This window comes from Melospiza georgiana, chromosome 3 (assembly GCF_028018845.1).
Source record: "Melospiza georgiana isolate bMelGeo1 chromosome 3, bMelGeo1.pri, whole genome shotgun sequence".
In the NCBI taxonomy this organism is placed as follows: domain Eukaryota; kingdom Metazoa; phylum Chordata; class Aves; order Passeriformes; family Passerellidae; genus Melospiza; species Melospiza georgiana.
The window spans coordinates 55,945,786-55,961,081 of record NC_080432.1 but is presented as its reverse complement, the minus strand read 5'-3'; the positions used below and the strand labels follow the sequence as shown (position 1 = coordinate 55,961,081).

The 15,296-nt window shown below is 36.7% G+C and overlaps 1 protein-coding gene across 2 annotated transcripts in view; it reads right to left on the bottom strand.

Moving 5' to 3' along the window:
• DISC1 (DISC1 scaffold protein) overlaps positions 1-15,296 on the bottom strand; it is a 169,429-nt gene that overhangs the window by 102,509 nt on the left and 51,624 nt on the right. For both annotated transcript variants that reach the window (XR_009114279.1, XM_058021063.1), the window contains exons 7-8: positions 8,089-8,143; positions 3,552-3,654 (exon numbers count right to left, since the gene is read on the bottom strand). Coding sequence is in view for 1 of the 2 variants with exons in the window: in XM_058021063.1 (XP_057877046.1) it covers positions 3,552-3,654; positions 8,089-8,143 (158 nt within the window). In the remaining variant the exon portion in view is untranslated. The remainder of the gene's footprint in view (positions 1-3,551; positions 3,655-8,088; positions 8,144-15,296) is intronic.

Sequence of the window (15,296 nt, the reverse complement as noted above, 5' to 3'; positions counted from 1 at the left end):
ACACGTTCTCCCTATAACTGACTACAAAATTTTATGAGCATGTTAAGAGCCACTGTAAAAAGCAGCTGTTGGAAAAATCACATGCAGGTTTCTAAGCACTGACATTAAAGTGGCTTTTAAATATTTAAAGAAAAATCTACTAGATGCTAAACTATAATAGTCCATCAATGAGAATTTACAAATGTGAATATCAACAATAATATTTCATGACATCAGGAGTACTTGTTACCTATAATTACCTAAAGCTATTGACTTAATAACTGGAACAATATAGGATCCTTCTAATTATCTCTGGAGGAAAATTCTGGACTAGCATCTCCAGAGCATTAACCATTAGTTATTTGTCCCAACAGGCCAATCAGGTGTAAGTGAGGTGTTGATATAAAGGTTCTGAACTGTAACTGTTGATAGAAACACTTCTTGAACATATAAGTATGGGCTTCTTTTCTTTTTCCCATAAGAAAGCTCACTGAATATTAATTTAATTTATTTTATGGCCTTCAATAATCCAAATATGCACAAACTTTCTTTTTTCTCTTGCAAATTTAATTTTATACTTCTTCCCAGGATGAAATAATAGGAGGGAGAGGCATTTATAGGCATAGTATTGTCTCTTATGTCTTTACAGTATCATTTATCATATAGCCTTAAATTCCATGGTGTTGCATTGATAAGACTAATAGAACTTCTGCTTGCATTGCATTTATCATGGCATTTTCCTCCAAAAATAAAATCAACTATATTCTACATTTTTGGTGCAAATACGTTAATATTTCAAATAAATGTGTTTGTATTAGAAACTACAGTCCATGTAGCAAATGAATGTTGTCTGAAGCTGTCAAAATAGCCATTAAAGGCTGAGTTAGATATCATGCTTTCCAAGTCATCACATCATTAGGCCACCACATATAAGCTCTGGAAGCTGATTTTCACTTAATAACTCTATTCTTTAGTTCATCTAATCAAACTTTTGGGAAAAAGTCCCAAAAAGTCCCTTTTTGCTTTGACACTGTTCCAAGTCACTTAACTCTTACTGCTTCCTCAAGAAAAATGCTACTTTAATCAAAAATGATGTGACAACTGTACAGAGAAAAACAGTTGTTCTCAGTGTCCATTAGGATTCCATTGAAGAAACTGTCTGAATGAATTACCTAACTGCTACATAAGAAGTAACAGACATTTAACCCTCCCTGATGTTCCCAAACTAAACGAAAACACATAAATATGACCACTAAACTATATTATTACTGCATATTTACATATGCACACACTATAATTCTTTCTGAACTTCATGCTGTTCCAAGACTGTCCTTAAATAATTGCATATTTCCCAACGGAACATTCTTCCAACTCCTAACAATTGAGTATATGTTCATTAACACTGTTGGCTGAGAGACCAGGGAATATGCACATAAAGTACCTTGCTTAAATCTTACCCAGTATTTAGAAGGTTAAGACCTGCTTCTTAACTATGCTTTCCTTAAGAGGTGTCATTCATTTACTCCTAACACATGAATACACAGAAACTAAAGCAATTTATCCTTCTCCATTATCCACTATCCACTGGTTCTGCCTTATAAAGTTAAAAAAAAAAAAAAAAAACAAAACAAAATCAAAAGACAACAACATAACCCCCACTATTTTCATCTCTTCTTTCCTCTTTCTCCTTCTGCATTTAACAAATATTTTCTTCCTGATTTGCTTCTCTGCTAGCTAGCTCCAACTCACTCTGCATTGTGGCTTTTCTGATTTTCTGATTTTTATTCACCTCATGCTCTAAGACTATTTCTGGTGTGTTCAGATTTTGTTTGGTTTTTTTTTTTTTTTTTCTTTCAGGTCTTCAGAGAAAAAAAATTTCTTCTTCTATCTCCCCTGTGTCCTCTGTATACAACTCTGCATTTTACGTAAACAAGTACCACCACGTTGACTAAATGTATCTGTATCATACAATGAGGTAAAGAAATTACAGTGTCCACTGTCACCAAATTACTCTTCATCCTTGATTTTTAACCATGCCATGCAGAATTTTGTCTTAGTAACAAATTAGGATTGTACCATTCACAGTCATTAAAATTCCCTGAAGCAAGAGTAAAAGAAGAAACTGTTTTTATCAGCACAAAGAAATTGCACTGATACTTCTTAAAAAGCATAGAAAGGCAGTCAAAGAATTGTAAAAAACAGTTTATAGAAAGAGCAGCATTAAATTGACTTTGGAATTCACTCCTGAAACAACCAACCTCTTTTAAGAGCTAACAAGTATAAAATGCTGTTATGAATGTTTTGGAAATGATCCTCAAGCTGTCATTCACTCTCTCCAAGTGTCAGACTGAGATACAGCTTTTCTGGCCAACTGCTTCCTACATGTAGTCTGTAGTTACTACTGCATGTCCAGTTAATGGGCTGTTTTGTTCCCAAGCCATAAAACCCCTTTTCTGAAAGTGAGAAAGTCACCTACATTTAAACAGTCTAAGGGGAGAGAAGGACAATTGCCTGATTTACCTCTTACAGGCTGAGAGAAAAATAAAGAGGATTTCCATTTTAAAAAGGTATTATGAGAAGAAAGGAAACTGGCTCAGCACCAACACAGGATCTGGGCTTTAATTTCCTTTAAGACTTTGCTCAAGTCTGACATTATCCACTTCTGGCAAACAAAACATGCGACTGCCCAAGGTTTCATTTTAAAATCATTTATGTGTGCAATATAGATCCTTATATATAATTGAAAAGGTAAATCACATATGGAGAGCTAAATCTCGACATGTATCAAAAATCTTTTAGCCTTTCTTTACTTGGTGTAACGCTGGAAAACTCCTTGCACTCAAGTCCACATTCCCTTCTACTCAGCTTCCTCTCTGAGGCAGGTGTTTAGCAGAGAGACACCTACTGAAACATTTGCTGAATAAGAAAACCCACCTCTTCCAACTTAAAAGAAAGGGCTGATTTGCCTTTTTTCCTTGGTGAACAGTGCAGCCATCCCAAGCAAGTGGCATGTAAGGCTGTTATGTATCACACTCTGTAATCACATTTCAGTGGTTTACTGGTTGTAAATAATATGCATGAGTGCTCCAAGGATGAAAATGCTCTTTTGCTGCCAACATTAGTTGTTTAATGATCTGAACAGCAGAAGCTGCCAATTATTGTATTCCGTTTTAAAGTGTCATTTAAAGCCAGACTTGTAATTATGATACCTTAGGTATACATTTACAATTTAGCTAGAGAGCTCCAAGAATGTAACTCGAGGAGTTCTGGAACAGCTACTGATGATTATACATCAATTTCACCTATGGAAAAATACCATGTGTTTTGCATGTTAATGGTCTACCTCACAGCATCAGCTTTGCCAGTAGTTCCAAACTGTGGAGAGGGACCTGAAGTACATTACACAAGGCATGGCATAGCCATAGTTTAGTTCTGCCAGGCTGGTCATGACTTCAAGGGCTCTACTCAAGCACATGAACAACTTTCCCTAACAAGGGTGTTACGAAGAGGTCAATAACTACTCTAATACACTCCTTAACACTGTTAATCCCTCTCATTACTTTAAAACTTACCTGAAACAGCCAGCATTTTGGCTTCAAGTAGAGCTGGTAGTTGAGTCTCAATATCACTCACTTTCCTCCTCAAAGTACTGCAGAGCTTCTGACTCGTGCAAACCTAAATTGAGGCAGACAGCCATGATATAGAATTCATTCATGTAAAAGTATAAGACAGTTGAAATGGGGCTTCAAATATTCTTGGTTAACAGACATGACATAACATCCTGCAGCAAGGTAAAAAAGCTTAATAAAAAGTGATGTCTTAACAGAAACACCCAACATTGAATCAAAATGTCCAAGCTGTGCTGCACATTCTATTATTTAAACAGGGAATGGTTAATACCATTAGCTACCTGCATGAGAGAGGACATGTTCCACTACTACATACTGAGGCTGCACACAGAAGAATGGTCATTGTACAAATTCTGCACAATTTCAGTATTAATAATCATGCTTGAAGTGGAGCACAACTAAACCAGTATTTGGAGATTAAAATTCCGTAACATACAATGTGCACTGATTTTTATACAAAATACACTATGCTCTGCATTTTAACTGAAAAAAGGCAACACATTAGGCTATATCAGCTTGATACTGTACTTTGTTTAACATCAGGACACAGATGACTAGGGTTCATGTTCCTGACTTTCCCTTGCTCTCTATATCTTTTTAATTGGAGGTCCTTCAACAATCAATATGTCTTGGTATTGAAAACATGGAGATAGGAAAAAATAGAGAAAAAATAAAAAGGAAATTCAGCTTTTACTGAATTTTAATTTCACTGAAATTACATTTCAGCGTACATTGTCACCTCAGAAGGAGCTTATGCACCATGCAAAATTTATACAAGCCCCACATATTCAAAATGTTGGGGTGTACTCCATATGGCATCATTTTGGAAGGAAAGCAAAATGATAAACAAAAACCTTTCACTGAACCAAGGCAAATCCCTTGTTTTGGAGGCAGATGCCAAACACTTTCTTAAAATAGTAGCTGACACTTAAGAAAACATTTCATTCATTGCAACCAAAACTAAAGCAATAGTCAAGACAGGCACAGGCCAGTTCTGAAATGATGTCACATGAAAAGCAATCTCCAGAAAGAAGTTTCCCTGCCTTCCTTCACTTTTATCTTTCCTTCCTCAAAAACAAGCGCCATGCTTATTAACAGAGGCACAGTTATCACTTCACTTTTTAAAGAGCAAAACTTTATAGTTCTAATGGTTTACCTGTTTGTACAATTAAATTATAATAATTTGTACATAACACTAGCTTTAAATCCTTTTGAATTAATAACACCCTCTTACTTTGCTGAGATTATCTGTTAACTATAAATGGGTCAATTTTTTTGAGTCAACAGAACTATCCTCCAAGCAGTAACTGTTATTTGTAAAGACTTCAGAGTCATCCTATTAATTTAAAAACACATATGACTTCTGCACCTACTATAATTTTTTAATTCCCAGATATTTCAGTTTGTTTCAGGCACCCCCTTCTAAGTAACTCACCAGCTAATTCAGTTAAAATGTTTTTAAAACCCCAAACCTGTCAGAGGTGAATAAACGTGCCTAAAAAACCCAAAGGCCATTTCTGTCTCCCATCTCCAAAATAAATCTGAAAGTTTTTAATGACTTCTTTCCAAGCAGTACTCTCTCTTTAGGGGCATTGAATGGCTCAGTGAATTGCAATTAGATGGGGAATCTTTCAGCTCCAGGAACACTGCATGAATATATCCCATGCTGGTAATAAGTTAAAGTCATTATCACTAGACAGCTGTTTGGCAATTATGCAAAATAAGGTGGGATGTTTAATCAGTTTCTAGTGAGCACTGTCCACTTTTTAAGTCCCACTGTCAGAACAAAGCTTGCTGGCACTCTTTATTAAAGGACCAAAATGCAGGGACCAGAGGCAGAAAGGCAGCCCCTCCAACTCGGAGATGATTCCTCTGGAACATGAGATAAGGAGGTTGCTGGGCCCCTGCTTGTATCAATGTCACATGTATTCTGTAGATAAATGAACAACATTAATCTTCAGACCTATCATATGGCATAGTTCAACAAAACTAAATGAGCAAGTGAGAAAGACAAAGTAATATCCCCTAAACTAATGGCACTGCTTCTGAGTTACATCAGGGCTGCTCTATAAGCTCCAATCCTTTTCATTTTTTATAATTATTGTATCTTCATAATAGATCCCATTATTCATTACAGTAGCTTATTCAGCCACCAAGGAAAGGTTATTTCTTAGCTAACAAAGATGGGGAACATTCACAGAGCCAGTGTCCTGGGCTCCCAGTGAACACCATCCTTCTCTAACCAGCCTGACTGCTCTCAGTGACCATCTCTGCTGTGACCCACACACCAACAAGCTCGAAGTCTAAACGTCTAAAAGTCTAAAAAATCTCCTTCAGTTTCAGCAAAGTGTTTTTGCAGACAAGTATTACTGTATTTATTTTAAAATCCTCTTCAGTGGTTTCTGAGGTTTTTTTAAAGCAGGCTTTTTGGTTTTATTGAAAAAGGGTTTTTGTTTAGGAATATACCTTACAAATCTGCATTCAGAGTGAAATATTACTCAAAAAAGCAGTCTATCTGAAACCAGTAGGAAGCTGGTTAGCAAAGATATGAGGAATCAAGATGAAAAACAGCAAAATATCAAAGGCAAGTCTGCCCATTGTCATCCTCTTCCATCTTTCCAGCTTATGATCTTAATCTAAAGCAGCAAAAACAGGGACAAGGACAGCAAGTAAAGCACTGGAATTGACTCTCCAATCATCTCAAGAGAAAAGAAGTTTTGAGTAACCTTCACATTTCTTTAAAACCAGCACCTTGGAAAAGATAAACAAATTCTGCTAACACTGCCTAAAGGAAGGAACAGTCTACCTGGTCTCCCACACATCACAATCTTGCCATTAGTGAAAGCAGATATTAATTTCTGAAGGAAGGTGGTGAATAAGGGGCAGCACTCCCTTCCTTAGCAGGCAGAAATTAGCTTTTGCAGTCACAGCTGAAAACAAGAGAGAGGAGGCAGAAAAGGCCATAGAAATGCCAGTGGCACAGGGGAAAAGGATAGACCTTTGACAAAGGAATATTTTCCCCATATAATAGAAAGGTTTAAAAGACCAGCTCTATTTATTTTGAGATGAAAATAATAGGATGAGATGATATGAATAAACTAAATAGGAAATTATTTGGAGGAATCTCACTACATGCTTCCTATTTATCTTCTATAACAAATAAAAGTAATCACATAGGACTGGAATAAAATTAAAATAGTATTTTACCTATTGAAAATGTAAAGAAAAAAAAATCCAAGCTGTGACAAACTACCTCACAGACTTCTCTACTGTAACCCAGTGGCTTCAGCTGCTATTGAAAAAGTGTCTAGCTACTATGGTGATAAAATAAAACCTCATGAGACTTTTTCTGGCAAAAAGGTAAATTCCATACCTTATGCTTAGCTTGCAAATGGCTTGAAGCAACACTTGAAACGTCACTTTGAGCTACTTAATGTCTCATTCATTTTAGTAGATGAGCTGTAGGTCAGTTACAATAATTTTCTTGACCCTTTATTCATAGTCATTTAAAAAATACAGCGGTAATCATTGTTATAGTCTATATTAATTTTCCCATGATGTGGGTATAAGCAAGGAATAGAGAAAATGAGCTCAAAATGGACTGGAAGAGAAGAAATGAGTGGTTATGAGATGCAGTCTTCAAATTATATTTTCCACAGTGCACAGTCAAAGTGTTGGCCAAGACGATTAGGAAGAAGATGATGAAGGACAAAATTTTTACTGATTTTGGTAACTGCTATTAGAGAAAACATGAAAAACAAGTTTATTTCACAGTATAAATTCATTATTAATCAAAACCCAGAAATATTTTTCACTTCCTGTTCTATATAGATCTATGTGAATTGTCTAGAGTAAATGGATCTTTTTTTCCTAGAGCATTCATGGAGCAACTGGGCCATTCTGAAATAAAACTTTAGTGTTCTTGAAAGGAGCCCATGAAATAAGAAAAGATAAAGGAAAAGGATTAACATTTCTAGTTAGAAAGAAAAATTGTGCTAAATAAGCTATATCATTTTTCTTTGTATTTTTAAAGGGCATGAAAATGAGATTGCTAGATAGATTATTAGTGAAATGGTGGGGAAAAGAGGTACTTCATTTATGCTCTGCCCTTCACACCAACAAAACCAGTTAGACAAGAAAGGAAGAGATTCTGTATTAAGAGCCAAAGCATTCAGTTTTGACTATAGTGTCATGAAACTGAGGAGCGTGTTCCTGAATAGAGACCTCAGCAAGAGCATGGATTGCTAGTAAAAAAGCTCAGAAAGAAGACATTACTCTATCTGCTTCCTGAAGTATTATAATCCCTGTGGCCTGTTCAAACAAAAAGTTGGGGAGGGCTTTTCAGTGTACGTTTCAAAATATTTATGTGCAAAATCTTCTTAGAAGGAGCACCACAAAACCAACTTCCTAAAACAAAGACAATATGCATGCTATGATCTGCTTCTGTAAATATTCTGAAGAACTGAAAACATGTACTTACTTTGGCAGTAGTTTCTTTAATGGACATGCTGTACAATTGTTCTTTCTCTTGAAGGCTAGAAGGAATTAAAATAAAATAGAATAAATAAATAAAATAAAAAAGTTAACCTCTGCTCAACATGGCCTTCTACACAAGACACATTTTCTTATGGAAATAGAGTGTTAAGCTGACTCGTACCAACACAACAGAGTCAATATCAAGACAAAAACTATGCTTCATTCAGGGTTGCTAATGACTAACCAACATCACCTTTACAGTTCTTTATTAACAAGTATACAGATTTTACTTACCCTTTGAAGCACAATTATGATTATTTGCGTAATCATAATACCTAAAGCAAACTGAGAAGTTCCCAGAAATGTCCAGGACTGGTGTTTTGCTAGACCATCATCCAAAAACCCAACACAAAGGCATTTCTGACACAAAGAACTGGCAATTTACAACCCAGTTTTCAGCTCTACCAGAAAAAGTTCAACTACAGTCACTTGTTCTCACAGTAATTTTATATGAAATACCACTACTCAGTTGCGTTAGGTCCATAAAAACTTACCAAATATTTTCACCAAACTGATGCAACAGTGGGCTGAAACTGATGCATCATCCATGCTTATATTAACAAAATGAAAGAGTTTTTTCCATATATTAGAAGCATGGAGGCTTCCTACTTTTCTATTATCAGATCTAAAGTAAACCTGTTCTTTTGGCTCTTGTAAATAAATCCGCCATTTACGTTTTTAACATGAAGTTCAAAAATCCAAGCAAATCAAACATCAGGAGTTAGGAGAGAGGTTATTTTTTGCAATTTTTGCTTTTATACTCCCCTCTCTCTGACTTAGGAGGTGTACACTTTTTCTACATTGTTCAATTACTTTATCACACACTAATTTCTTTTCTGTCAAACACCTCAGTTCTGTGTATGTGACAGTCAGCACACTCCATTAGCAGCATCTCAATTTTTCCTCATGCCTTATGTGTTATAAAAACTATTTGTTTCATGACTTAGCGTTACTATTTTTTCCCAAAAAAGAACTAATGATATATTTCTGAGCTTTTCTCTAGTGTTAGGCATTGAAATATCCAGACGTATCAGAGACATCACTGGGTTTATTTCAGTGGTACTCCTGCATGCCAAGGCAGTGTTGTATTAATTTTACAGGTGAAAGAAACAAAAGCCACAGTTATTCAGAAAGCACACTCAGTCAGAGTGCCTGTTTTGACATGCACACAGCCCCTGCTGCCTATGCATTCCTCTTCTGTATGCATTTCAGTTTTCTTTTGAGAACCTGCCCTGATTTTCCAAGCACAGCACTTCCTGAGCTTCCTGAGTTCAAGAGTCAGCATTTTCACGAGCATGAATCCCAAAGCAGGTGAAGTTGGAGTTGCAAACAGCTATTGATCACCTACAGAAAGGCTGGTTGGACCATCCTGGCAAACTGCACACAGGAGTGAAATAGCCTCAGAGGCAGAATTCAGAGTATCATTTAATCACATTAATGAGGCACCTATTTGCATTGCTCTCCCTAATACCCTGCTTCAAGGAGCACACATCTTTCCTATCTACAGCCCAGCCAGGCCTGTCACCTCATTACCACCCCAGCACCTGTGCAATGAAACAATCAGAAATGCAGCTGCCTACCTATGTAGAAGTGCTTAATGACATTTCTCACAGAGTCTCAAAAGTCTCCCTTTCCTACAGCAATATATGTGCAAAACACAAAGTATTGCTGGTGTAATGATGCCATTATCAGCTCCCTGCTTGCCTCTGGGCATGCCAGACAGAATGAACTATTTAGCCACTTCTCTTATGCTTTGGAGCTCCCAGTTACTTTCAGCATCTCCCACAATTGGTATCTGAGCTGGTCAGGTTATGTAAAAAAAAAAAGATGGGCTTTGTGTACAGATGTCAAGGGGCAGCAGCAAGGCGGCAGTGTGTAATTGAATGAATACTGGGTGACTGACCCAATTGTAGTGAAAATGCCTCATAAAATTCAAGTCTAAAGGCCCAGGCCATAATAAAATATAAAGTGCAGTTTTAGCCAGAAGAACAACAGTATATAGATGGCAACTCTAACAAATATCTTCCGTGTGCTCTTCCTCTCATCTGTTTCCTTTCCTCACAGAAAGCCCCCCTCAGGTTCATACATTTCACTGCTCTGCATAATTCACACAGCTAACAGGAAAAGAGATCAATTTTTAACCTCTTTTGAAGCAATGCATTCAAAACAACATGGCAAACTAGGACCAAGTTGTCAAATCTGCACTGCTAACAAGGATGCACAAACCCATGCAGACTTTCAGGACCAGGTGCTGAGTGGGAAAAAACATTCTCCCTATACCTAGATTTCTTTTTCATGAGTCTCTAACAAGTCAGTAAAAAATAAAAAAGGAATCAAATGCTGCCACTACAATGACAACAAAACTATGGTTTTAAGATAATTTTGTGGAACGACAGTTTTAATGGAATTTTATATTAATCTGACCAATATCAATAAAGGCTATCATTAGTAAGTAATTCATTTGACCCAAGCTAGTGATAGCTGGATTAACCAGCAACTCAAATCTAAAGATCCTTCTGTTACAGATAACAACATTCACACAGACTCTTACAAGTGCATTTGTTTTATTTATGGCACGAATTCCACAGTAATATTCTGTTTCAAATCCTTGTTAGCCTTCAGAGTGATACCAGAGGAATCCCTTACCACTTGCAGAGACTAGCCCATCATACAACACACACACAGCAATCAAAACCATGTAGGAACCAGCCATCGTTACCAACTACAAACTGCTTTTAACTACATTTATTCCCAGGTTGTTTTCTTCTACCACAAAACACTGTCACAGAGAAGCCCCTCACAAGCTTTCCAATTAACTGACAAGGTAATGACCCACAAGAGTAACCAGGCAGTCAATACTGATTCATTCTACCAACAAAGAGCTTTAACCACCATGATCTATTACATGTGACTTGAACCAGAAACAGCATTTTCTTTTACAACCACCCTGGAGCATCATATTTCATTTTAAGAGGGGTATTCTGTCTGCTTAAAAGCTGCTTTAGGCATTACTACAAGGGTAAACGTCTTTAGAAAGAGCTCTTTGGAATAACACAAAATTCTTGCCTGGGAAGGCGTCCATAGTTTTGACTCGTTGCTATTCTTCTCTGACAGAACAGCTAATCAAGAGTTTGACAGCTTCTCCTCACAGTCTTAGCAATCCATTATGAGGACCATTTAGAACTTACTTCTCAAATTCATTATAAGCTAACTGTATCACAGAGAAAGCAAAATTCTTGACCCAGCTGATGCAAGGACTAGAGCAAGACAGGAATTCAGTTAACACAAATTTAACTGACTAAATATGAAGGAAAAGAAAGGTTTATAACACTTGCAGAATCCACAGCAATCTATACCTCAGTATATCTTCATTCATGTAGATGGCCACACAGGCCTTTCATTTGAATGACATGCCATGGGCTTACAGACATTGGGATCCATTAGAAGGAAAGAAGAACAGGAATGTACACGTGCTACGTCCCAGAGTATCGCTGTAGACAGGCTGGACTAGAACAGGAAAGCAGGAGCAGAGGGATTATGTAATTTCTGGATGACACATGAAGCAATACTTTAGCAAAACACAGACTTTGGCTGAAGAGCTGTAGGAGGGTGTAGAAATGCTGCATGCTCAGGAACTGAAGTTGATCTGGCACGTAACAACAGATTGCGGGAAAAACTTTAAGATTCAAACACTTCAGGCAGTACCCTTTAAGTACCTCATTTTACTGATATTAAAGAGTTGCTACTAAATATATTTAATTGTAATAACACAGTTGGAACCTGCTGAGATGATGATGTTCATAATTGGGACTGGTGTGCAGGCAAAATAAAGGAAGACATTTCAATGCAATAGGGGACAGAAGGAAGAATAAGAATCAAGCAGTCGGGTTCCCACATCCCTCACTCTATCACACCTTCCCACATTACCACAGAGGACATTATGTGTCACGATATAATAGATAATGTTTAAAATCCTTTTAAAGAATCTTCTGAGAAGTTTAAATTTGCATGCAGGAATTACAGACACTGTGGAAGTGGCTTTGTTCAAAGGAAGGCTAACTAGCACAATACTGGGAAGAACAGCTTTCTCCAAAAGGAAGGCATGTTTCTGAATATCTTTCCTTCCACTATGCTAGTATACTTCCCTTTGCATACCAAGCTATTATGTATTTACGTTTTGCTTCCTAAGAAAAAATTCAAAGAATGTAAAAGGGCAAAAGGCAATTCATGTTGTTCTCCATATTCAATATGTATAAATATACACGCTGCTTAAACAGAAACAGTTCCTGTATTAATAATAAAATTTTTATACAGCAACAAAAAGCACAGTCAGAATTTACTTTTATATCCACACAACAGAACCTACCACACACGGGGTACTGATACAAAACAAATAAATCCTGTACTAAAAATTCTTATTTTTCATAGAGAAATTAAGCTGCCATCTCTGATCCCTTTCTGAACACACTGAAAGACAAGTAAAAAGTCCTTTAACAGCAAGTATTCTCCTTTACATTACTGTCACCTAAAAAATTATTATAGATCTTGTCATTACACTCTCAATCTCCACACCACAATACAGTGCTTAAGCAAAAAGCACTTTAATTTCTTTAAAACTAAGCACAAGTCAGAACAATTTAAAATTACCCATATTTGAATTTCTAATTCAAGAACAACAGCCTAGAAGCCCACGCTCAGATTGTATGCAAAAAGCATGATGGGCTGAACCCTCAATTCACATGAATATGTATTTCCTTCTAGATAAAAATCAGCAAATTTAAACAATTTACAGTTTGAATTTGGCCCAGAGTAATGAGACTGCCTGCAAACAATAAGGCTACTGTGATCATTCTCATGATCACAACTGCAGGGACCATGGCTTTTACAGCTTTATGTCTTCTAACATGATTCTTGCTCCAATTCTGAAGTCACAAGAAGCTATACTCTCTTAGAAGATAAAAATATATAAACCAAGCCCTACACTTGTAATCTTGCTTTTAACAACAAACAGAAGCTGACCTTCAAAAAAAAAAGCTTTTGTCCAGTCCCTTGCAAAAAAAAAAAGAAAAAAACCAATCACAAGTGCTGCTTGGGGAACCTTTGGTGTAAATGTCTGCTACAGTCTACATCAAGGCAAAATTCCACCAAAAGTCTTCAGTATATGAACTTCACTGTGCTTTTAGGGAATAAATCCACAGTATAAAATCAAATCAATCAATAACTTCCTTGTGATTTTATAGTTCCCTCAATGGGCATATCTCAGAAAGTTTTGAAAACAACTCATAAAAAAAGAGCTTTGAACAAAACTATATTTAACAAGAGACATCTTTAAGCTAGACACGTACAACTAGGACTAAAGAAAAAAAAAAGAAGAAAAAGCAAAGAAAAAACATACTTGTTTCCAAAGTTTTTTTGAGGAAAACCAACAGATTATTATTTACAGATACCATGGGCAGATTTTAGACCTAAAGGGCATTGCTGGCCCTACACTTCTTCTCAATTAGGGACATTCAGGGCTAGAATGCATTAAATGCAGAAATGTAAACCATCACTTTTTGTCCTCTTTTGAAACTCTTTACCACAAAGTTTGATTCTACCTAATCAAGAAAGAAATGGGATAACAAGATTTTCATTCCATGTGATTGTCTCATAAGGCTGTCTGGGCTACACAGCTGAGTATCACCATACTGAGAAAGCAATTTTTCAGTCAAGCACGTAAATTCCTTTTCGTCTTTGTGCAATGATCCATGGGACTTAAAACAATGGTATTTTCACAGCAGCATATCTTTTTAATGGGAAGTAAAACCACTCTTTAAACCTAAGTCAGGGTTTTCCAAATAAACTCTGATTTTTTTCTTCGATAATGCAGCCCAGAGAAAACTTCTATATGATGACAGAACTAGTTAAAAAAATATAAAAACAGAAAATTTCTGCTCAGCTGATGTGGTAAAAATCCAATTTCTTTACCTAAACCTGAAAGCGCTCTTGAGGAAAGGACTTGGACATTAAATACAAGGAGAGAAAAGTTGTGTTTAACTCATAATAAAAATGAAATTTCTGGCAGCTGCAAGGACTAGTCACGTGAATTAGAAGTAAAATGCAAAGTCTCACCTTGGAAAACGTCCAACCTCAAAAATTAATCTGATCTGAGACAAAAACTATCAAGAGATGGACTTTAAGGTACAGGAGGATCACACTTTCTGCACATTTCAATTTACAAAGTTCTCGAAGGAATATGAATGAGAACCTAAAATTATGCACCTACCTCTGAGTGATCAGAGAGCTGGCTTTTCTTCTTTTTGAAGAAGAGCAATTTGCTCTTTTTCAAGCTATCATTTGTAGAGCAGTATTTCTTCACTGCTGCTATACATCAAGGATTGCTCTAATACATGTGCTACCCCACTCTGAAGTTTTCAAGAGTCAGAACTGGAAATACACTTTCTCAATGTTTGTATAACCTCAGCTCACCAATAGGGTCTCTCACTGACTCATGGGTTGTTCAGTGACTGTATTTCCCTTTGTCAACTCTCAAAGACTTACACCTATAGGAAGTGTACTTGAAAAACTCATCATCCTGCCCAGCTCTTGCATACATAAGAACACTAAACAGAGTCAACTCTTATTTGCTGAGTGCTGCCAGACAGTAGTCCCAGTTAGGAGACATGAAGAAAAATCAAGGCATTGGATGACACTTCACAATTTTTTATAAGAATGATTAATAAAGTGCTTTCTTAAATGCCAGCAATACAAGGGCAGAGGCAGAATCTCAGTATGGTTTTGGGGTTTTTACATAAAATCACTCCAGCAGAAACTATCAGTTCACAGACACCTGAAGATGCTGCTGGCATCTTTAATCATCACAACAAGCTCAGTTTTTATTGCCATGTATTGAGAAATCTTCTGGTCCTATAAAACACCGTTCAGACAGCCAAACCAGCTGGCTGTTTCAACCAACCAAACCATTCATATGGTGCTGGGTTTCCCACCACTCTTCTGCCAGCTGATGCTGCAGGGCAGTTGAAGCAGTTGTTGCTTCAGCTGCTATCAGGAACAGGAGCATCAGAATGAGAACAAAGGGACAATCAAACAGCTATCTACAAGAGCAGTTCATCACATCCCAACTAATACTTTCCCCAGATTTTCTGACATATC